Source organism: Manihot esculenta, chromosome 3, assembly GCF_001659605.2.
Source record: "Manihot esculenta cultivar AM560-2 chromosome 3, M.esculenta_v8, whole genome shotgun sequence".
NCBI classification, from domain to species: domain Eukaryota; kingdom Viridiplantae; phylum Streptophyta; class Magnoliopsida; order Malpighiales; family Euphorbiaceae; genus Manihot; species Manihot esculenta.
The window spans coordinates 9,609,344-9,632,723 of record NC_035163.2 but is presented as its reverse complement, the minus strand read 5'-3'; the positions used below and the strand labels follow the sequence as shown (position 1 = coordinate 9,632,723).

General features: G+C 35.7%; 2 protein-coding genes across 2 annotated transcripts; both read right to left on the bottom strand.

Moving 5' to 3' along the window:
• Nucleotides 1–2,196: 2,196 nt before the first annotated feature.
• On the bottom strand, nucleotides 2,197–3,297 carry LOC110612273 (fasciclin-like arabinogalactan protein 12). Its single transcript, XM_021753011.2, has one exon. It carries the CDS (start codon nucleotides 3,224–3,226, stop codon nucleotides 2,414–2,416), a length of 813 nt encoding a protein of 270 aa, XP_021608703.2. The 5' UTR covers nucleotides 3,227–3,297; the 3' UTR covers nucleotides 2,197–2,413.
• A 16,492-nt stretch (nucleotides 3,298–19,789) lies between these two features.
• Nucleotides 19,790–21,697, bottom strand: LOC110611505 (7-deoxyloganetin glucosyltransferase). The gene is made up of 2 exons (XM_021751887.2): nucleotides 21,178–21,697; nucleotides 19,790–20,730 (listed from the first exon to the last, which is right to left on the bottom strand). The coding sequence occupies exons 1-2, from the start codon at nucleotides 21,695–21,697 to the stop codon at nucleotides 19,790–19,792; spliced, it is 1,461 nt and encodes a 486-aa protein (XP_021607579.2).
• Nucleotides 21,698–23,380: the final 1,683 nt, after the last annotated feature.

The window sequence follows — 23,380 nt, the reverse complement described above, 5'->3', positions numbered from 1 at the left end:
GGAGGTACCTAAAACCATTAATGAAATAAAAGTTGAATGGGTGAGTCACAACTCTTGGCCGGTTTATATCTTGCTTCGCTAGGAGGTGTCTCCTGTTTTTTAAAGTTTTAAAAGGCAAAAATAAGTTTGTTTTATGGGAAGAGTGAGTAGAAACATTTAAAAGTTTAAGAACCTTTTTATCATCTCCCCATCTGCTAAGCTCGCCCGTTGAAGGCGAGGTTTTGTTTCTATACCTGTCTATAACATAGAAAACAGTAAGCTCGATACTCGTTCACGAGGACAATGGGGAGCAAAAACTAGTCTATTATGTCACCCAAGTCTTGAAAGGGGCATGATCGAACGTAATTTCAACATATTTTTCATAATCTTCTTAGCATTGAATTAAGTATTTTTCTAACTAATTTTATATTTTTTGATGATATTTCGCAGAGAAGTAAAAAAGAAGTGGATTTAATAAAAATATGTTAAAAAGTGCTGAAATTGACTCGACTAGTGATTTGGGCAAACCCACCTGATGATTATGCTTTACAGAAGCCAGAAATTACCTAAGACCCGCGATATGAGTTAACCATATTCTAGATGGTGGATTTGACTAGCGGTTTGCCTAAACTACTGGACAAATCAACAGTCTGCAAAGAGATCTAATAGTAAGTGAGAAAAATTTAAATTTGAAAATAAGAAGACCAAGTCTCCTCATTAAAAGCCACGGGACCTGCTCGATTTTGCCTCCTCCAGTGCGGTACGATATCCTCCTCAAATCAAGGAGTTCTCTTGTGAATGTAAATATAATAAAAGAAAAATCATCTATTTAAACTCATCATTATGAACAGTCGCACATCATCATCTATCTCTCTCTTCGACCGATTCTCTCTTCTTTTTTTGTATTTTCTTTCAAATCCATGAACGGCTAAACTCTTTATTTCTTTTTAGAGTTATGTTAAAATTTCAGTTTATACATGAATTGTGAAGTCTAAACATAATTGTTCATCTTTTATTCTTCCAATATTTATGCAATTTCAGTTTGTAATATTATTATTGCTTTGTTATTTAATTAATAGGGCCCATTGTTCATATTTTCAAAGTGATATATTGTTAGTTTGAATTTTTAAAGTTCATAATTGTTTATTAGATTATCAACGATAAGTAATAATTAGTGTAAGCCACTAAAAAATTGTATGATCTAATTTGAACTCACCATGTAGTTTGGTTTTTTTGTTAGAATTATGTCTCTCTAATATTTAAGATAGTTGATAAATTAAAATCTCAAACACGTTCTTTGGGCGATTTATTAACTAGGGTTAATTAGTAAATGTTTCATAATTAATTTACTCCTAAGGAGATATTGATTATGAGAAGTGTCATTCATGACTAGAACTAATTTATTGGAATAAATAAAGATATTTTTATTTTTATGATCAATTTCTAAAACTGAAATAGATTTTACACTTCAACTAAAATTTATTGACATTGTTTTATTTCTCTTTTGATCATTACTTTCTTTAATTACTTTGATTTTTATTTTACCTTATCATCAAAATTCTTTTTTTCATTTTTTATTGTTTATTTTCCTAATCATTGTTTAAAAATTCTTAGTGTGAATTTCTTGTGGATTCGATCATATTCTCTCTATACACAATTCATATTTGTTGATTTTTAATAGGTTATCAATTATCATACTATAAACTAAATATTAAATTAAAATTGACAATCAAAATATTGAAAAATTAAGAATAAAAAACTTAAACTTCTAAAAAAAAAGAAAAAAAGAATGCTAAACACAGAGAAAGTCTTAAACTTTCTCTTTGTTTCGGCTTTAATATAGATATATATATGTGCTAAACCTGTTATATAATATATACTTATATTTTATCAATTACATTCTTATATTTTTCGTAATACAAATAATTATTTAGAAATTGTATCATATAAAAATATAATATAATACATATAAAAAATTACGATTATATATTGGGAGTTCATATAAAAAATCATTGCGTTAATCACAAGTAGATGAAAAAAAAAATTACATTTTCGTGATAAAAAAATTATTAAAAAAAGATGAATAAACTTTAACTCGTTACTCTTCTTTAAAACTGCGAGATCCTGAATCACCAACTACGTGAAAATACTTTATAGAAAAACTATATAACAGAAATAATAATATTGGAAAGGAAAAAAAAAAAAAAAGACAAGTACTAATATTAATACGCAACTCAAATTTTTATTAATGCTTCCCATGCAGATGGAAAGAGAAAGACAAAAAGGAATGATGTAAAACTTCGAACTCAACCCTAATTAAGTAATCGGATATAAACGGTACAAATAGGACGCTTGAGGAATATGCTGATCACCATCATCCGATCCAGTTCACCAAAAAGTTGAAACCCCATAACCCCCTGTGTGCATGGTCATCTCACAAAGAAAATATTGCAGCAACTATGCCAACTCCGAGAAGCAACACATGATGATGCACAGGACTTACTGCTCCAGACGTATTCGCTGTAGTAGAAACAACAGGAGTCTCAGCTACAGGAGCCTCCTTCTTGGGCTTTAGTTTCTCCGGTGCTGGTCCTGGTGCTGGAGATGGAGGCTTAGAAGTGAAAATGTCCATAGGAAGCAGCACCTTGTCTACCCTGTAAATGGCTAGCTGGTTGTCTGTGTACACGGTGCCAGAAATGCTTGTATTGGTAAGTCCTGTAGTGATGTTCACTGAATTGGGATAAGTGGTGAAGTTGAGAGCTACCCGGCCGCCACTTCCAGCCTCTGTTCCTACTGGGTTAGTCACGGTCTGGAATTGGGAAGTTGATAGAAATGTAGGAATTACATGAAACTTCACCAACTCAGACTTCTGTTCATCGGTCAGGGAGTTGAGAGTGCCTGATTTAAGGTTCGAAAAAGCGCCATCGGTTGGTGCAAAGATGGTCAGACCATTGTTTGAGTTGTTGAGGACAGTGAGTAAGTGGTTTTCCTCTTGGGTGGATTTTAAAAGGCGGATGAAGACTGTGAAGTGGCCATCTTTTTCAAGAATTTTAGTGACGTTGGTGGGAGCAGGTACTGAAGCTGGCTGTGCTGGGGATGCAGCTGGTGTCTGTGATATGACTGGAGGAGGAGGGGATGCAGCCACCGGTCCCTGTGCTGGTGCAGCAGCCGGAGACTGAGATAATATTATAGTGCAATGAAGGAAAACAATTAGAAGTGAAAATAAGACGCAAGATTGTTGATTCATGTTTTCTAATGGAGCTGGAAACAAACAAAAAATGTACAAGGAAGTAAACTAACTCAAGCTAGCTAGTCTACTTGTGGAAGTGCAAGTGCTTGATGTGTAAAGAGAGGACAGAGGGGGGTTTATATTGAGATGTAGATAGAATCAAATTCAGTGTATTGTGCAATTTTGGTTACAAACACTAATGATAGTACCTTATCTCAACTTCAGAAGGTAAAAGGTATCCGTGGAGAGACAGAGATATGCTACTGTTGCAACAACTAGTTTTCTTGGAAATTCAGGGAAGGAGAGAGAGAGAGAGAGAGAGAGAGAGAGAGAGAGAGAGAGGAGATTTTCAAGTGGTTAATTGGCAAATAAAGATTGTGCATGATTGCTAGATGATACGAGGCCTGTCATGTTTCAATCAGGAAGGATAGCTTTATCAATGAGCGTGAATCCTAACTGACGTTTCAGCTAAAGAAAGTGCACGATTCACATCATATGATCAAGTCTCAATCCAATCCCTCGTACTATGTGATGATTAAAAACACATGTAATTAACACTCAGTTCTCTTCCTTCCAAATAAGCACAATTAATTAACCATAATAAAGCACTAAATAAAAAAATTGGCCACCATACATCTGCATACAAAAAAGCAAAAATCTCGCAGCAGACATTATAAAAAATGAACAAATTTATAAATAAATTTACCTGTTTATAAATTATAAAATTCTGTATAATTTGATTTAGAGAAGAATTACAAATCCATCTTTTTCTATTTATATAAATATTATTTGTAATTTTTTTTGAAAAATAATCTATTTATATTACAAATGAATTTGGTATCCGCTTATATTTTTTGTTTGCATATTCTCTAATTTATAAACAGAATTGTATATACAAACAATCTAATTGTAATGCAAATTACTAATCTTTTTGTCATTCAAATGGTTAGGGTGTGATCGAACCAAGACAACATTTTCAAAATTTAACTTTATTTATTAAGAAGTATAAAAAAAATTATAAGCTCAAACTTGATTCGTGAAATATTTAATGAAGTCAAGTTTGATTCGAACTTGTTATCGTATTCAAATTTAATTATTATCTAAAACTAAAAAATAATTTAAAAATAAAATAAAATAAAAAATATTTTAAAATTAAAATATTAAAATTTTCTCATGGCCTCCATAATATGATAAGTCATGTATCAAGAGGAATCTTCCATATAATGAAGAACTCCTCGCCTATTGTGAGATTAAAATTAAATGGATACAAAGATTTACAAACGTACATATAATCTATTTGTAAATTAAATGACATAAACAGATTTGCAAACATATATAAAATTCGTTTGTAAAATTAAATGGATACAAATTTACATGTAATCCGTTTAAAAAATTAAATGGATGCAAATAGACTCACAAACGGACGTGTAATTTATTTACGAAATTAAATGGACACAAATAGACGTGTAATCTGTGTGTAAAATTATATAGACATAGATAGTTTCTTAAACGAATGTGTAATCCATTTGTAAATTAAATTGACACGAATAGATTCGGAAATGAATGTGTAATTCATTTGTAAAATTAAATTTATACAGATGACTTCTCAAACGAATGTTTAATCTATTTATAAAATTAAATGGAGATAAACAAATTTATAAACGAATATGTAATCTGTTTTTTAAATTGAATGAACACAAACAGAGTAGCAAACGAATATATAATCTGTTGGTAAAATTAAATGAATATAAACATATTCACAAATGGACGTGTAATGTATTTGTAAAATTAAATAGACAAACAGATTTGCAAATAAATGTATAATCCGTTTGTAAAATTAAATGTATACAAACATATTCACAAACAAACATATAATCCGTTTATAAATAAAATGATTTCCCAAATAAACCTGTAAACGGCTTACAAACGGACATATAGTTCATTTGTAAAATTAAATAAATACAAATAGATTTATAAATGGATATGTAATATGCTTGTAAAATTAAACCGATACAAACTAATTTACAAATGGACATATAATACATTTATAAAATATAATACATTTATAAAATTAAATGGATAAAAGCATATTCACAAATTGATATTAATCAATCAAAACAACCATTATGTTTGTCCCTTCTCCATTTTCTTTTTTTATTCTTTTTCAGTTTTTCACACTTTAACCTTTAAATATGTTTAACTTTTAAACCCTTTTAATATTTTAAACTAAATCCTTTAAATCCAATAAGTGTTATTGTGAACCCTTTAAACCAAATCCTCTTAGACCCAACAATTGGTGTCAGAGCTCTTATAGTTCCAAAGGACCTTTGAAGAACTAAAACCATTTCAAAATTCATGACCTTCAAATTCATTTTAAAATCTATAACCTCCTTCAAATCCATTTCAACCATAACCTTCTTCAAATCTACTTCAAAATTCATTACCTCTTTCAAATCCTATTTTGTCAAAAGACCAAGCACTTGAAAATATTTTGCTGGCGGGGAGCTGATGTCATTTGCAAAATTTATAAACAAACAAGTTATGTCCCAAAAGTGTACTAATCAAAGAAAAATGACAAAAATAACGAACAAGCACGAACTGTAGAAGCTAAAAGTCAGAGGAGTATTATTTTTGTGCTTCAGCTAGATATTAAAAAAGAGTGTTGAAAATAATAATACCCTTATAATAACTTCAATTCAATTATTTTTAAATTTTGAATGTTTATTTGTTTCAAAAAAATCAGATACTATGATCTGATAAATTATTTAAATTTTATGGTTGTAATCATCTGATCAGATAGGATTTGGTTGTTACGTTTTTATTATAAATAGACTTGTTAGATTAAATAATATAAAGCAATCAAAATGTAGCCAATGCACAACTATTTTATTCGTTTTTTCTCTATTTTCTTTCTTTATTCTTCTTTCAGTTTTTTTATATTTTAACCTTTAAACGTGTTTAACTTTTAAACTCTTTTCAATCTTTTAAACTGAATTCTTTACTTTTAAACTCTTTTCAATCTTTTAAACTAAATTCTTTAAACCTAATAAGTGTTATTTTCACCCCTTTAAACCAAATCCTTTTAAATCCCAACAATTAGTATCAGAGCCCATATTGTTCCAAAAGAACCTTTGAAGAATCAAAACCATTTCAAAATCTACAATCTCCTTCAAATTCATTTTAAAATCTATAACCTCCTTCAAATCCATTTCAAAATTCATTACCTCTTTCAAATCCTATTTTTTGAAAAGACCATGCACTTGAAAATATTTTGCTAGTGGAGACCTAATTGTTGGAAAGAATATTCTATCATAATTATAATTAATCAGTGATTAATATTACCATAGTTAGCATAATTCTAGTATGATTCAAGGTGATGATTAATAGCATAATCATAGGCATTATTGATAATATCTTGTACTATATAATCCTTGTATCCTATTACACAAAAAGCAAGAAAATGAAAAATATTTTTCTTCTTATAATTCTAGATGGTATCAGAGCGGGTTTCGGTCTAAAAGTTTAGCCGATTTTTCCTGCAATCATTATTTACCAGAATACCTTTTCCAACCTTCTTTAATCAAGAAACAGCAATGGCCGATTCTTCTAGCCAGAGTCCAACCGATTAATCCCAGGCAGTAATTAATCCAATAGCAGACCTGTCACACAAACTCTTTCTATTAATTTCGAATAGCCAAAATACAAATAAAAAACCAGCAAATCAAATTACTCTTGATTCAGTACAGCCACCATCCGATGTGAAGTTGAACGACTCTAATTATATCGTCTGGGCAAAGTTAATGGAGATGTTTATTACAGGGAGGGGAAAATTAAACCACTTGACCGGGATCCCCCCTCCTCCAGTAGAAACAGACTCGGCCATTCACCTATGGCAAGCCAATGATAGCATCGTCTAAGAATGGATGATCCAGACAGTAGAATAAAAACTTCGTCCAAATCTATTGCAACATAAGACAAGCAAAAGGCTTTGGGATGCCCTCAAAATCAGGTTCAATGTGAACAGTAACAAACTGATTATTTATGAGTTATAGTCTAAGGCATACAAGTTAACACAATAAGGAAGCAAAGCACGCTGAAGGATCTAGACAATGATCTCCAGGCCATCTGGGCTGAGATCAATGAAAGACAACCAACCAGAATCGAAGGGGACACTAATATCATTATCTGGAACTAGAAAATTTAGAAGGAACGTCTTTACCTTTTTTTGGCCGGGATATAGTCAGAGCTTGACCCAGTCCGTCGAGAAATTCTCAACAAAGAGCCATTACCGTCCTTGGATGATGCCTACTCTCGACTCTGTGGTGAAAAGATGCGTCGTGCTATCCATCTTCCTTCTCCATCGCCGGTGACAGTTGGCCACGACCTTGTCGGTGCCGGATTTGTAACGACCCGGAACCGGACCGCTACCGGCGCTAGGATCCAGATCGGCTTAAGGCCGCCGGGACCCGTAGCAAGCCTAACATACATCCTATCACCTGGTCAAATCCCATACATGATCAGAACATTTACATAAAACTTAAACATCTGATGTATATACCAAGCTTGTCCTATATGCTACACAACTGAAAACATAAAAGAACCCCATACTAGAGCCCTCATCAAATGCTCTAACTGGGTCAACATTACATACATCAAGCTTGGATCACATCCGATGAACCAAAACCTAACCTGTGCATGCATCAAACCATAAACATAAGACCTCCACTAGAGTCCTCATCAAATACTCTAGCGTGGTATACATCACATGCCACAAGTTTGGTTCAAACTCAACTAAAACATAACATACATCATGTACTAAAAAGGGACTACCAAGCCTTAGGGCCAAGCACAATACTAATCCATAGACATAACTCTGCTTTACGTTACAATACGTTACATTATCTTAAAATACATTATATAAATTTACAATACATGTCCACTCTAAAACACTAATCTATTACATAAGCCATAACCTTTACCCTTGACGTCTTCCTGGACTACCTCTGACCTGCAAACCTGGGGTTAGGGGAGAGGGGTGAGCTAAAAAATCCAGTGAGCAGAACATGGAAAATAATAGTAAATCACATGCTATCATGGAATGCGTCACAACACAAACATTTCACATCACGGATGGACATGACCACCAAAACTCCCTCTGTCTGTAACATATCATGGTGCCCGGCCCTTCGGGCTCCTCAGGACTTCATTATGCCCGGCCCTCGGTGGGGCTCCTCAGGACTTCATTAACATAACATAGCTAGGGCTATTGGGGTCGCCTTGGTCCATCCACATCAACATCAAATTATCCAATGCAACATCTTCGTGAAATCTAATGCAAGCAACCTAATACATATACATGGTATTCATGATGCGTGAAACATGCTTAAAACATTTGAGTTAGTTCTACTCACCTCTAACAGACGCTGAACTGACTCTGCGATAGCTAACACTGCTGGCCTCCTCGGTCCCTCGGGTCCGATCCTACACAGGTGGACTCGAATGAGGTGCCAAACACACTCTAAACAACTCATAAACAACTCCCCAGAAACCCCTAAAACATCCTCAAAACATGCATAGAAAACAACCATGAAAGGGCTGGACAGAGCACTTTCGGCGGCACCTTCGGCGGCCGAAAGTCTCTTCCAAAGCCGAAAGCCATGCAGGTTCGGGGGCACTTTCGGCGCCCGAAAGTCCTTCCAGAGCCGAAAGTCTGGCACCTTCGGCGGCAGGTTCGGCGGCCGAAGCTTCTCATAGATCCGAAAGTCCTAGCCTTCGGGGGCATGTTAGGTGGCCAAAGTTGCCTTCCATGCAGGTTCGGCAGCCGAACATACCTTCGGCGGCCAAACCTGGTCCCCTCTGAACAGCAGGTCCGAATCAGTCACAAGCAAAACCAACCTCCAAACCACCCAAAACCTCACATGCTCTTTCCCAAACATGCAACCACACTCCCACATGCATATAGGGCATAAACTAACTTAAACCTCTCAACATAACATCACATAAACATACATTGAGCATAAAACCCACATAAATCCTAACATGCATATCTACCCATACTCAAGCATTAAAACTTCTTTAAACTTACTTAAAACTTTGTGAAACATAAAGGAAAGCAAGGATCTACACTTACCTCTTGAAGATCGAGGGTTGGTACGATCCTAACTTGGAGATATGGAGAATCCAAGCTCCAAAGATCTTCAAGCTCTAAAACTTCGATCTAAGCTTTAAAACTCTTCAAAACAACCATAAAACTTATAAAAACCTTGGGAGATTGAAGGAAAGACATGAAATCAACCAAAGGAGGCATGAACTCACCTATGACCGAAATGGGGAGAAAAACTCGCCCATTTCCGATCTGAGGGCCTTTTATAGGTGGCTGAGCAGAACACCTTCGGAAGCCAAACCTGCTTCCGAAACACTCCCATGTTCGGTGGCCGAACTTGAGGTTCGGAGGCCGAACCTGGTTTCTGCCCTCAAAGCTTTCGGAGGCCTAAAGCACTCCCGAAACAGCCCCATGTTCGGCGGCCGATCTTGAGGTTCGGCGGCCGAACCTGGGTCCTTCCTCCTTGGCCTTTTCTTTTCAAAACTCAATTTCTTTTCTATTTAAAACCATAAAATCATGTGAAAACATTTTAGAAACACATTTTACCCCTCTAGAAGACTCTGGCATCATCAGAATTTCAAATTCCAACGGAGATTCTGCCGGAAGGTAGAGATTCCGATGCCGGAATCTAGCCGAGTATTACATTCTTCCCCCCTTTAAGAACATTCGTCCCCGAATGTTCAAACAAACAGGCAATCTCAAAACATAGCATCAAGCATACATAAACAAGCAAGCAAACAAGCAAGCAAACCTAAAAACCTCTCTCCTAAAAGAGAGACACGGGTACTGCTGGAGTATAGACTCCCGGTTCTCCTAAGCGGACTCGCCCTCACTGGCGATTCCAAAGGTCTTTCACTATCGAGATTTCCTTGTTCCTTCTCTTTCTTACTTGTGTGTCAATGATCCGCACTGGCTGCTCAACATAGGTGAGACCCTTCAAGATCTCCACCTTTGGTTCCTTAAGAACCTCACTCGGATCTGACACGAACTTTCATAACACAGAAACATGGAAATCCGAATGGATTCTCTCTATGGAAGTAGGTAAATCTAACTTGTAGGATACATCCCCTAATCCTTTGCAGGACTCCAAAGGGTCTGATGTATCTTGGAGCTAGTTCACCCTTCTTCCTTTAACAAAACACCCTCTTCTTAGGAGACACCATACGCAATACCCCAACCTACTCTTGAACTCCACTGGCTTCCGCTGCACTCCTCTGACCCTTTCTCTTCTTCCTTCTTCTCTACTAAACTAACTTCTTTTCTAATCCTCATCCGGAAGTACCCGAATCTAAGATCTATCTTGGAAACAACTGGCTCCTGCTAGCTGGCCAAGTAGATCATCGATTCTAGGTAGGGGATACCTGTTCTTGGTAGTGACCTTGATCAACTGCCTGAAGTCGATACAAACTCTCGGGAATCCATCCTTCTTTTCCCTAACCACCTTGAAGCAACCCCAAGGTGAGGTACTAGGTCGGATGAAATCCTTACCTACCAACTCCTGCAACTGCTCTTTCAACTTCTTCAACTCTGCAGGTGCCATCCTGTAGAGAAGAATAGAGATGAACCTGATGCTAGGCATCACTTCTATTTTCAAACTCTATCTCTCTAGCAGGTGGTAAACCTGACAGCTCGTCTGGGAAGACAACTAAGAACTCTCTAACCATTGACACTGAGGCTGGTTCCCTAACCTGACTGCTAAACTCTCAAACAAGAGCTAGAACCCTTTGAAAACCCCTCCTACGCACCCTACGAGCCTGACAGGCTGACATCAAACCTCTAGGCATCCCTACTCTGTCCCCTCAGAAGACAACCTCTGATCCATCTTGTCCTCTGAACCTGACTACCTTGTCTCTGCAGACCAAGATAACACCACGAGTAGAAAACTAATCTATCCCTAGAATGACGTCCAGACAGTCAAGTCTAGGACCTCAAAGTCGGGTGGAAGGCATCTACCCTCAACTGACACTGGACTGAACCGGCAGACTGACTCTGCCATAGATGGATCACACTCGGGTCTACTGACCCAAAGAGGAAACTCTAGCCCAGAAGTTATCAACTCAACCTCTCAACGACTCTCGGAGCAACTAAAGAAAGAGAAACACCAGGGTTCACAAAACATACACATCAGAACATTCAAAAGTGAGTGTACCTGACACCACCGTGTTCGATGTGTTTGCCTCCTGCGGAGCTTGGGTGAAGATCCGAGCTGGAGCTGACGGACCTTCTCCACAGAAACCTACTGAAGAAGAGGCTGACCCTCTCCCTCTGCCTCGACCACTGCCTAGGGACATGGCTGGAGCTGCTGGTTGAGCCGCTATACCTGAAGTTGCCCGCTGGGACTGAGCCATCCAGGGCACAGTGGGACACTCACGAACCATGTGCCCTTCCTGTCCGCACCTGAAACATGCTGTTGTCCTCGCCAGACAGACTCCCTTGTGCGGCCTTCCACACCTCGAGCATCCAGAACGCTCTGAGCCAGAGCGTGAGCCACCTCCTAATCCCAGACTAGACTTCAAATTCTTCCAGAACTTACTCTTCTTCCCCCTCAGGGTTCTGCCCCACTTCTTACTCCTCATGGCAGCTGTACTCAGGGTGGAGGGATCAATTCCTCCTAAACCCGAGATTCTGGAATCCTGAGTCTGAGCATCCTCCCAAGAATCTCCCATACCTTCTTCTGGCACTCTGACTCCCAAACTGATATCTCTTCTCTGAACACCCATCTCTACTTCCCTCATACTAGCTGACATCCTTCTTGGAGCCATTCCTTCTCTGCTCACATCAAAAGACCTTCCAGGGTCCCTTGATGTTCCCCATCTGCTGACTCCCCACGACTGCGCTCTTGGCAGAGCAGGGGGAAAGGTATCCATACCTTCCCTCTCAGACGGAACTCCAGTCGATTCCACAGATCGACGAGTGCCTCGCATCCTAGCTCCTCTGAAGAACAACACACAAGCATACAAACAACATTAGCATCATACGGTTCATGTGGAAACACATGAACCTGCACATACATTCATCACATAACATTAATGCACATGTACAAAATCATGACATTTCACATCATTATTCATACAAGACAGGACTCTACATCCTATCCTAGTGGACATGATTTTTTTTTTATTGTGCTTGCCCTTCTATAACATCTATGAGCCCGACACACTATAGGTCCGACCATATGAACCTAGGGCTCTGATACCACTCTGTAACGACCCGAAAACCGGACCGCTACCGACGCTAGGATCCAGATCGGCTTAAGGCCGCCGGGACCCGTAGCAAGCCTAACATACATCCTATCACCTGGTCAAATCCCATACATGATCAGAACATTTACATAAAACTTAAACATCTGATGTATATACCAAGCTTGACCTGTATGCTACACAACTGAAAACATAAAAGAACCCCATACTAGAGCCCTCATCAAATGCTCTAACTGGGTCAACATTACATACATCAAGCTTGGATCATATCCGATGAACCAAAACCTAACCTGAGCATGCATCAAACCATAAACATAAGACCTCCACTAGAGTCCTCATCAAATACTCTAGCGTGGTATACATCACATGCCACAAGTTTGGTTCAAACTCAACTCAACATTTTAAAACATAACATACATCATGTACTAAAAATGGACTATCAAGCCTTAGGGCCAAGCACAATACTAATCCATAGACATAACTCTGCTTTACGTTACAATACGTTATATTATCTTAAAATACATTATATAAATTTACAATACATGTCCACTCTAAAACACTAATCTATTACATAAGCCATAACCTTTACCCTTGACATCTTCCTGGACTACCTCTGACCTGCAAACCTGGGGTTAGGGGAGAGGGGTGAGCTAAAAAGCCTAGTGAGCAGAACATGGAAAACAATAGTAAATCACATGCTATCATGGAATGCGTCACAGCACAAACATTTCACATCACGAATGGACATGACCACCAAAACTCCCTCTGTCTGTAACATATCATGGTGCCCGGCCCTTCGGGCTCTTCAGGACTTCATTATGCCCGGTCCTCGGTGGGGCTCCTCAGGACTTCATTAACATAACATAGCTAGGGCTATTGGCGTCGCCTTGGTCCATCCACATCAACATCAAATTATGCAATGCAACATCTTCGTGAAATCTAATGCAAGCAACCTAATACATATACATGGTATTCATGATGTGTGAAACATGCTTAAAACATTTGAGTTAGTTTTACTCACCTCTGGCAGACGCTGAACTGACTCTGCAACAGCTCACATTGCTGGCCTCCTCGGTCCCTCGGGTCCGATCCTACACAGGTGGACTCGAATGAGGTGCCAAACACACTCTAAATAACTCATAAACAACTCCCCAGAAATCCCCTAAAACATCCTCAAAACATGCATAGAAAACAACCATGAAAGGGCTGGACAGAGCACTTTCGGCGGTACCTTTGGCGGCCGAAATTCTCTTCCAGAGCCGAAAGCCATGCAGGTTCGGGGGCATTTTCGGCGGCCGAAAGTGTTTCTAGAGCCGAAAGTCTGGCACCTTCGGCGGCAGGTTCGGCGGCCGAAGCTTCTCACAGATCCGAAAGTCCTGGCCTTCGGGGGCATGTTAGGCGGCCAAAGCTGCCTTCCATGCAGGTTCGGCAGCCGAACATACCTTCGGCGGCCGAACCTGGTCCCCTCTGAACAGCAGGTCCGAATTAGTCACATGCAAAACCAACCTCCAAACCACCCAAAACCTCACATGCTCTTTCCCAAACATGCAACCACACTCCCACATGCATATAGGGCACAAACTAACTTAAACCTCTCAACATAACATCACATAAACATACATTAAGCATAAAACCCATATAAACCCTAACATGCATATCTACCCATACTCAAGCATTAAAACTTCTTTAAACTTACTTAAAACTTTGTGAAACATAAAGGAAAGCAAGGATCTACACTTACCTCTTGAAGATCGAGGGTTGGTACGATCCTAACTTGGAGATATGGAGAATCCAAACTTCAAAGATCTTCAGGCTCTAAAACTTCGATCTAAGCTTTAAAACTCTTCAAAACAACCATAAAACTTATAAAAACCTTGGGAGATTGAAGGAAAGACATGAAATCAACCAAAGGAGGCATGAACTCACCTATGACTGAAATGGGGAGAAAAACTCGCCCATTTCCGATCTGGGGGCCTTTTATAGGTGGCTGAGCAGAACACCTTCGGAAGCCAAACCTGCTTCCGAAACACTCCCATGTTCGGCGGCCGAACTTGAGGTTCGGCGGCCGAACCTGGTTTCTGCCCTCAAAGCTTTCGGAGGCCTAAAGCACTCCCGAAACAGCCCCATGTTCGGCGGCCGATCTTGAGGTTCGGCGGCCGAACCTGGGTCCTTCCTCCTTGTCCTTTTCTTTTCAAAACTCAATTTCTTTTCTATTTAAAACCATAAAATCATGTGAAAACATTTTTGAAACACATTTTACCCCTCTAGAAGACTCTGGCATCATCAGAATTCCAGATTCCAACGGAGATTCTGCCAGAAGGTAGAGATTCCGATGCCGGAATCTAGCCGGGTATTACAGGATTATTGGCCAAAAATCGGTCAGGCACAGACAAGTCATCACTCTGGGATGATAAATCAGGCTTAAAATGCACCCATTGCGGCGGATCTCGGCATAAACGGGACAGATGCTTCAAAATCATAGGATACCAGGAGTGATGGGAGGAGAATAAGGCCCATAAGAAAAAAGGAAGGGGACAGGGCATGGTGAACATAACAGTAGCCGCCGACAGCGGCTAGATTGGGCAAATTAAAGCAAGTTCTGGCGACGGACAGAGTTCAAGGGTTACAGCGGCGCTACGTGGAACCAAAAGAGAAGGAGGCACAAATGCCTTAACTGATAGTGAAAGAGGTATTTTAGGATTGAAAAGGTCAAATGACCTTTCTATTCCTACCACTTTATGTCACACCCATTCTCTAATCTGTAGAGACGGATATGACTCAAAAAACTAATAGAGTTTTCCCTAATATATACATATAAATATGTATAATCTACTATAATTTTAAAATATTAAACATAGAAGAGAGGACTGATGGCTGGTCTAGTCAATTCATAATATATTTGTACTAAATAAAATACATCCAGCACTTGAATATACAATCTATATATTATCTTTCAAAATTACAAAACAAAAAAGTTACAAGGGACTTAGGATTGGCCGACCTCCACTAGACTCTGAGCGGGCGAAGTGGAAGAAAGGACAAAACTAGGAGATATAAACTGCTAGGAGTGGATCACCAAAAAGAATCTATAATATTAAAAGTATAAGGGGTGAGTACAATCTACTCAGTGAGCAGATAAATAAATAACAAAGGGGAAAAGATAAAATTTAGATACTTAATAGTAACAAATACTTAGCTAAAATAAGTCAGCTGAATAAATACAGTTTAATTCAATTAATATAAAATAAGCTGAATATAAATTGTTAAGATTTTACTGCTGGATAATGAATCCAAAAATCATAAATGTGAAAAATAAAATCTGCATACACTCATAACATGCTCCCGTGGATAATGTTGGCATCTCAGGTGCGATAAAATATAATAATGACAGTCTGAGAGCAATACTGGCATCTTAGGTTATATGATGACAATATTGGCCCAAGAGCTAATAAAATACTGGTCATACACATATGTAGAGCTACCCCCAAAGGGTGACTAATTGACATATGCCCCAAAAGTTGTGTGTATATCAAGCGTTGTCTCAAAGACAATATAAATATATGCTAAGTTGAAAATAAATCATCTGTCATCAAGGTGTTATCTGTTCGGTGCATATACAGTGTGTAATCGGCTATTTATTGAGTTGTGCTTTAAATTCAATTTTCATTAATTCAAGAAATATGAATTCGCTTTATCCATTCCCATTTTAAATAAATAAAATAGTATATATATAAACATATTCAAGAAAAGTATCAATGTTGTATGTTTATCCACTCACCAGTACTGGGGACAAAATAACCTTAGATCGCAGAAGCACTCCTATTATTTATACTGGAAGCTGGGTCCTCCCCTAGAATTAAGAAGAAAAATAATATATTAAGTGATAAACAAATATTCTAGGATGAAAATATAAAACGTAAAATGAAAATTTTAAATATATTTATATATATATTTTTTAAGAAAAAATGGACAATATTCCAGCATAACTAAACCTCCCAAGAATTTGCCTAAAAATTTTCAATGTCCTCGTCATCTCTTCAAGTTGCATATTGGAGTTTTGAGGTGTTGCTTGGGCTTCATAGTTTTGGTAGTAGTTAGCCCTTGCATAGCCATAATTCGGGTGATTCCTCCAACATGGATTGTAGGTATCAAGGTATGGATCATGTTGTGGCTGGCTATTGAATCCTCCAAAGGCATGTACTTGCTGGTAATTCTCATAAAGTGTAGGACATCGATCAGTTGGGCATCCTACATATGCGCAAATCCCACATGGTCTGATTCGCTGAAGTTGTTGAACTTGTTGAGCTTGACCTATACCATAATTTCTCACAATAGAGGTTAGTTCAGAAATTTGAGAAGAGAGAAAAGACATACTTACCGTAGCCATGAAATTTTTTTTTTTTTTGAGTTCAGATCTGGTCGTGAAAGAAAAATAAATAAGTTAAATCAATTCTCCGGCAACGGCGCCAATTTTTTATAGCGGTTGTCGAAACCATAAAAAATAAACCTATTATCAACCAACAAAATAATTTGTAGACGGTGGCAATAGGATCGAATCCACAGGGAATTGATACTTACTTATTTTCCTTGTCAAGACCAAGTAAATAAATAATAAAATAAAAAGGGGGGGTTTTGAGATTGTTGAGCTAAACTAGAATTAAAAGCAACAATATAAATCAAATAATAAAGTAAAGAGAAAGCAATTATGAGAAAAGTCTAGTTGAAGAGTTGGATCCACTTTAGTTGTTGGGATTGATCATTGATGCTTATATCTTTTTATTTGACTCAATAAATTAGTTATGAATGTGGAAGACGCTTCTCACCTCCATATCCCTCCTTAAGCATAGGTTAATTAGGGAACGTCCTCCAATTAACCACTAATCAACAAGTTGCCAAGGAACATCCTTGAGCCTTTAGCATCTAACAACTGTTAATTGCATTAAGAAATAGAGAGACCTAATTCTAGCTACCCAAACGTATGGTGATATTGCTAGATTATGCAATTTCCTAGGTTTTTACACCAAGGGTTACTTGTGTTTGAATAATTCAAGCAATTACGGACTTCAAACTATCCAAACTAAGAAATTATCACTTTGCAATCAAGAATCAATGGGCCCTATTGATCTAAATAACAAAGCAATAATAGAATTCAGCATCAAATTGCATAAATATTGATAAATAAAAGATTAACATAACATGTTCAGATCTCCTAATCCATAAACAACTAAAGTTTCACCTTATTCTTCAACTAGAAAAAGGGTTTCAGCCACTCATGGCTGAAACTAATACAAAAATAAAAGAAAGAAAACAAGAAAGGATGGAGAAGGGCTAGCGCAAGGGGCGCGCAGCTGCTGGAGTGGCCAAGGATGTATGTTGATCCAAAGATGATTCTTCTACTGGTTTGCTGGTCCTTTTATAGGCTGGAGTGGCTACCCTAAGGTTTTCTTGTTGAGTTGGGACTCCTTTTCCTATTTGGATTTGGATTCTTGGAGGGCATTTTTGTCTTTTTGAATTTTGGCTTTCCAAATATGTAGGAGAGAGTGCTGAGGTGGAATTATGTGTTGCTGAGCTGTCCCACGTGATTAGAGTGTAAAAAGACTCGTGTTGACTTGGTCCCCAAGTTTGGCAGATTTGCTGGTTTTCTGATTGCTAGTGCTGTTTTCCCGTTGTTGTTTGGGCAAACAGGCTGGGTAGGCTGTTTAGCTTCACTGCTGTCTGCGTGCCTGGTCCTTGTTTGCCCAGGCGGTGCAGGCTGACAGGCTGTCTCCCTGCTGGTAGCGTGTTGTGCGTTGTTTGCCCAGGTTGTGAGGGCAAACGGTGTGGGCTGACAGGCTGTCTGTCTGCTGTCCTGAGCACTGTTTCTACCTTGCTCCGTTGTTTGCCCAAACAGACTTGGGCAAACGGCCTGGTCAGTCGGCTTTCTATTTTCCTCTTCATTTCAGCTTCACTTTGGTTTGGGCAAACCATGCTTGTGCAGTTTTTGCTTTCTTTTGGGCAGATTTAAGGCCATTTTTGTCAAATTACCATTTTACTCCATTTTCTGCAAAATAAGATCAAAACCACAAAATTAGGCAGAAAATATGTAAATTAACATAAATATCAATATGAAAAATGGGTCTAAATTTGGCTCTATCACTACACTTGCAAAGTCATTGCATGAGCCTTGTTATTTAACCCTTAAAATCACATGATCAGTGTGAATTAGATCTTCTACTAAATCATCTATGCATGAATTAGATTTCTCCTCCCAACCTGTGTAGTCATTTTTAACCTTAGGCTTTTGTTTTAAGTTCTATATAAGCCTTATTTTCTTATCTTTTAGGGGGAGGTAGCCACAGTTAGTAGAGAAGAAATAATTATTAGGTTTAAACTTAGATTTTGGAGGAAGATGAAGGATGGCAGTAGCTCATATTACTCAATGGGGCATCTCCACTAAGACTTCATCAGGCCAAGATCCTCTTAGGTTGTTTATTCCTTTGCTTGTTTTATGTTTACTTTTTTCTTATTTCTTAGATTTCATTATTAGTATGAACTTTACGAAGTAGTTTTGTTTATATTTTAGACTTGGGTTGCAATATTTTGACTTAATCAATGGATTTATTTTGATTTTTTATTCAATAAAATGGATTTTATGTTTTGATTCATTTTCTTGTGCTTGCTTGGTGTTTGGCCTCACAAAGTATTAATTTGAGCTATTGACTGACCAGCTAAAGGTAAAAATCAATGCTAGAAAACCAAGATTTTGATCTCAAAATAGAGATAAAAGAGGATTTCTAAGATTGATTAAAGAACTTAATGGATTTTATTTAAATCAAAAGCAGTGAAATTAGGAATAGGTTTATATATATAAAATACAACTTTAAAAGAGAATTTAAATTATTTCAAAATCGATCACTTTGACCTTTTGTTTGCAATAATTTTTTTTTAAAAAAATTCAATTTAATTAATTTCTTTTCTTCTTATAATTCTCTTATTTAAAATAAAAATTTTAATTATTTTTAATTAAAAATTTTTCATCATGATTTTATAAAAATTTATTTGATTAGTTTTATTAACTTTCTATTTACACTTAATTTCTGCACTTCTAGATTAATTTAGCTTTTAAATATCATCAATAGTCCAAATACCATTTCATCCATAACTTGGTACTCAAACTTAAATTTCTTATAGGACTTGTGCATCTGCCGTTTGCATAACATTCATCACCATTTTGACAACTTACCCAAAAAGGATAAATACATTAAATAATATGATTATTATAATAAAGACATGTTTCCATCAAGAAAAATTATTATTGTTTTTTGATAGTAGGACTTCATTCACCAAATTATTCAAGCTCAAGAAAGATGATCCATTGGGACTTGTGGCTTCTTCTGATAATTTCTTCCATTCCATAGCCTTTTCCTTCATCATCTTACCCTTTTGTCCATTCAACAACTCTTCAACAAGTTTCTCTACTTCATCTCTTTGGAAATTACTACTCAATTCCACTCCAATACCCCATTCATTGCAACTCTTTCGGCAGTTGACAAAATGCTCTCCAAAAAATGGCCAACAAATCATAGGTATCCCTGCAGATATGCTTTCCTCTATTGAGTTCCATCCACAATGAGTAATGAATCCTCCCGTTGATGGGTGGTTTAGAACTTGCACTTGAGGGCACCAACTTACTATAAAACCTCTCTCCTCAATTGCAAGCAGAAATTCCGGTGGTAGAACTGCAGAGTCTCCTATGATCAAGTCTGGCCTTGTTATCCACAGGAAGTTATGATTAGTATTAGCAAGTCCCCAAGCAAGCTCAACGAGTTGCTCCATTGTCATGACTGTAGTGCTTCCAAAATTTACGTAAATCACAGAGTTAGGTTCCTTAGAATCCAACCATTTAATACATTCAAAATCTTCATTCCATAGATTGCACTCAATAGAATCATAACAATCATCAGAGATTTGACTCAAAAGCAGTTGTAAAGGACCAATGCTATAGACCCCTTGAAACATGGGTGATAGACTATTTAGGACTTCACTATCCAAGGCATCAAAAGTATGGAATATGACAGCTGATGCTTTAGAGGCTCTTTCCAAGTGTACTCCACTAGAATCAACTTGATCTTTAGTTTTAATAAACTTGGAAAGGTCTCTTAACTGAGCTTCTTTCGTTCCTGGAATCCATTCCATTACACTGTCCAAATCCATATTTGTAGCTGCTTCATTACTTGGATCTGCAAATCATATTCTTCAATTTTTTTATATATATACATATAAAAAAATATGAAAATATATATATAACAATATCATATGATTTTATTTATTTTCACTTAAGAGTCTATAATTCAATTTGTAGCAAAATAATATGTCGTTACATCGTATTCAATCATAAATCCTAAAATGAAAAACACGATAAAAACACATTATATTTTTTTATAATTTTTCCTTAAAAAAACTTCCAAAGCAAGAATTTTAGAATAAAGTTTAAAACGCTTTTGATTGTATTATGCACATTAGTAATATGAGTATTCTATTAAAATCAGCAATCAAATTGTATTTGTTGTATATATAAAGGGCATTGAATAAATTTTACCAAGCTAAAGAGCAAACAAAAGGAAGAGGTTATCCAAAAAAAAAAAAAAAATCAAAAACAAAAGAAAGATGTGGTGTTATACATATACCTATGAGGAAAGCAAGACATTTCTTGATTTGTTCATGAACGTGCTTAAAGCTCAAAACTGCTGAAGCTCCCATATTCCAAACCAATACATTAGGAATGTGAAGTTCTTGGGAGAGTTCTAAGCTATAACTCAAAAAAGCATCAGAAAGGATGCATGATATAGGAGGATTTGAGGAAGAAGAAGAAGAAGTGTCATTAAGCTTAGTAAAAAGTTCACGAAATAAAGGCAAAAAGTTCTTTCTACATGTCTCAAGAAGAGCAAGGCAGTTCACAGCCAAACTAGTGTGGGAATTTGAAGGAGGGGTTTGAAGAGGTATTGTGGCAAAATTGAAGTCAGGCAAGCCATCTAAGGCACTATGGCCTCTTGATTCAAGAATACGGTCGTGATTAAATTCGGTATTCACAAAAGTTACATGAAAACCCTTATAGTGAAGAAGCTTTGCCAATCTGAGCATAGGAATTATGTGTCCTTGCAATGGATATGGGACACACACCACATGAGGTTTACCAACTGCTGCCATTACTTCTAACCTTAATTTATTCCTCTTTACTTCTCTCTCTTTCTTTGTTGTAGTAGTCCATGAAAAAATCTTGACAAATATTTATAGGGATAATTGAAGAATAAAATGTAAAATTTAGATTTTATTTGTTTGAAGAAAAACCATAATACAATTTTTGTTTATCTTTATTTTTATTTTTTACGCATAATTTTTTTATTAATTTTTTAATTATAAATATTTTTAAAATATTAAATTTATTAAATATTAAAAGATATTTTAATTTGAAATGATTTGGTCCAAAAATTTTTTTCATTTCAATATGTTTGTAGCCTGTTTCAATTCCCGTCAATGGGAAATTTTTAAAAGTAAAATAATATTAATATTTCATATTATAAAATATAATTTTAGATGACATAATGTAAAAAAAGAAAAATAACAAAATCTTCTTTTAAAAAGTATAACTTAAAAACCGGATCAGTTTCGGTTAGGTTTTAATTAATGTTTAAGAGGTTTAAGAAATGAATTTATTAAGCTTTAATACTAGTTAGACACCAGCTACTTGCCGAGTATTAAATAATATTAAATAGTATCATTCAATTAACTCACAGTATTAAATAGCAAGTACTAAATATCATTTATTAGTTGGAAATTAAGTTTATTATTAATTTTAATTATTATAATTAATATAAAACAAAATGTAATAGTATTTTAATAGTATCATAATTTGTAGTAAAAATTTTATTATAATTTCTAATTTAAAAATTTAGTAATTCTATATATAATCTTAATTCTATTATTGTGATTAATTTATAAAAATGAAATATTAAAATTTTTTATTCTCCATTCACATATAACTTTCAAGTTTCATATTTTTTTCTACTAATAATACTTCCTCTGTTTATTATTATTTATTGTTTTAAAAAATTTTCTATATAAGTCTAATTTTATAATTTTAATATTTTATTAAATATTTTCTTTTCTAATTTATCTTTCAACAAATGAAGTATTAATTAAATTCATATTATTTATTTAAAAATTTTAATTGAAAGGTGATATAGTTTCTTATCTAACTTTTATTAAAATTTAGTATGTTTATTGTTCTCTTTAATTTATATATAAAAATCTTAAACAACAAATAATAAAAAAAGGGAGTATAAAGAATATTTTATGTAAAAAAAATTATATATCTATATATGTAAATTTAATTTTATTAGTTTTTTTTTTCATGTATTTTGCACGTATATATACTCGTTATAATACTCGTCATTTATTTTTTTATAATTTTTATATATTATAGTATAATTATAATATTTTAATTACTAATAAAAGGCTATTTAAGTGAATTAAAAATTTTAATAATGTAATATAAAAAATTAAAAATGATCAGAGAATTATATAAATAAATAAGAATAGTATTTTGTACTTTGTTAATTTGCTTGTATCAAAGTTTAAATATTTAATAATATCTTTAATTATATTCTTGGAGCAATTCAGTTAGTTTCAAAATATAGGTTCCCTGTAATAGTTAAACTATTATGTTAGTTATTATTATTTAGAAATAAGTATTATATTTAAATATTAATTTATTTTGTTTTATTATTTTTGTGAGAGCCAGACCTATTTGTATATGTCCTTTTCTTTCTTTTTGTAATATTTGACTTAATAGGAATTTTAGTAGCTGACATTGATACTCCTCTTATTAAT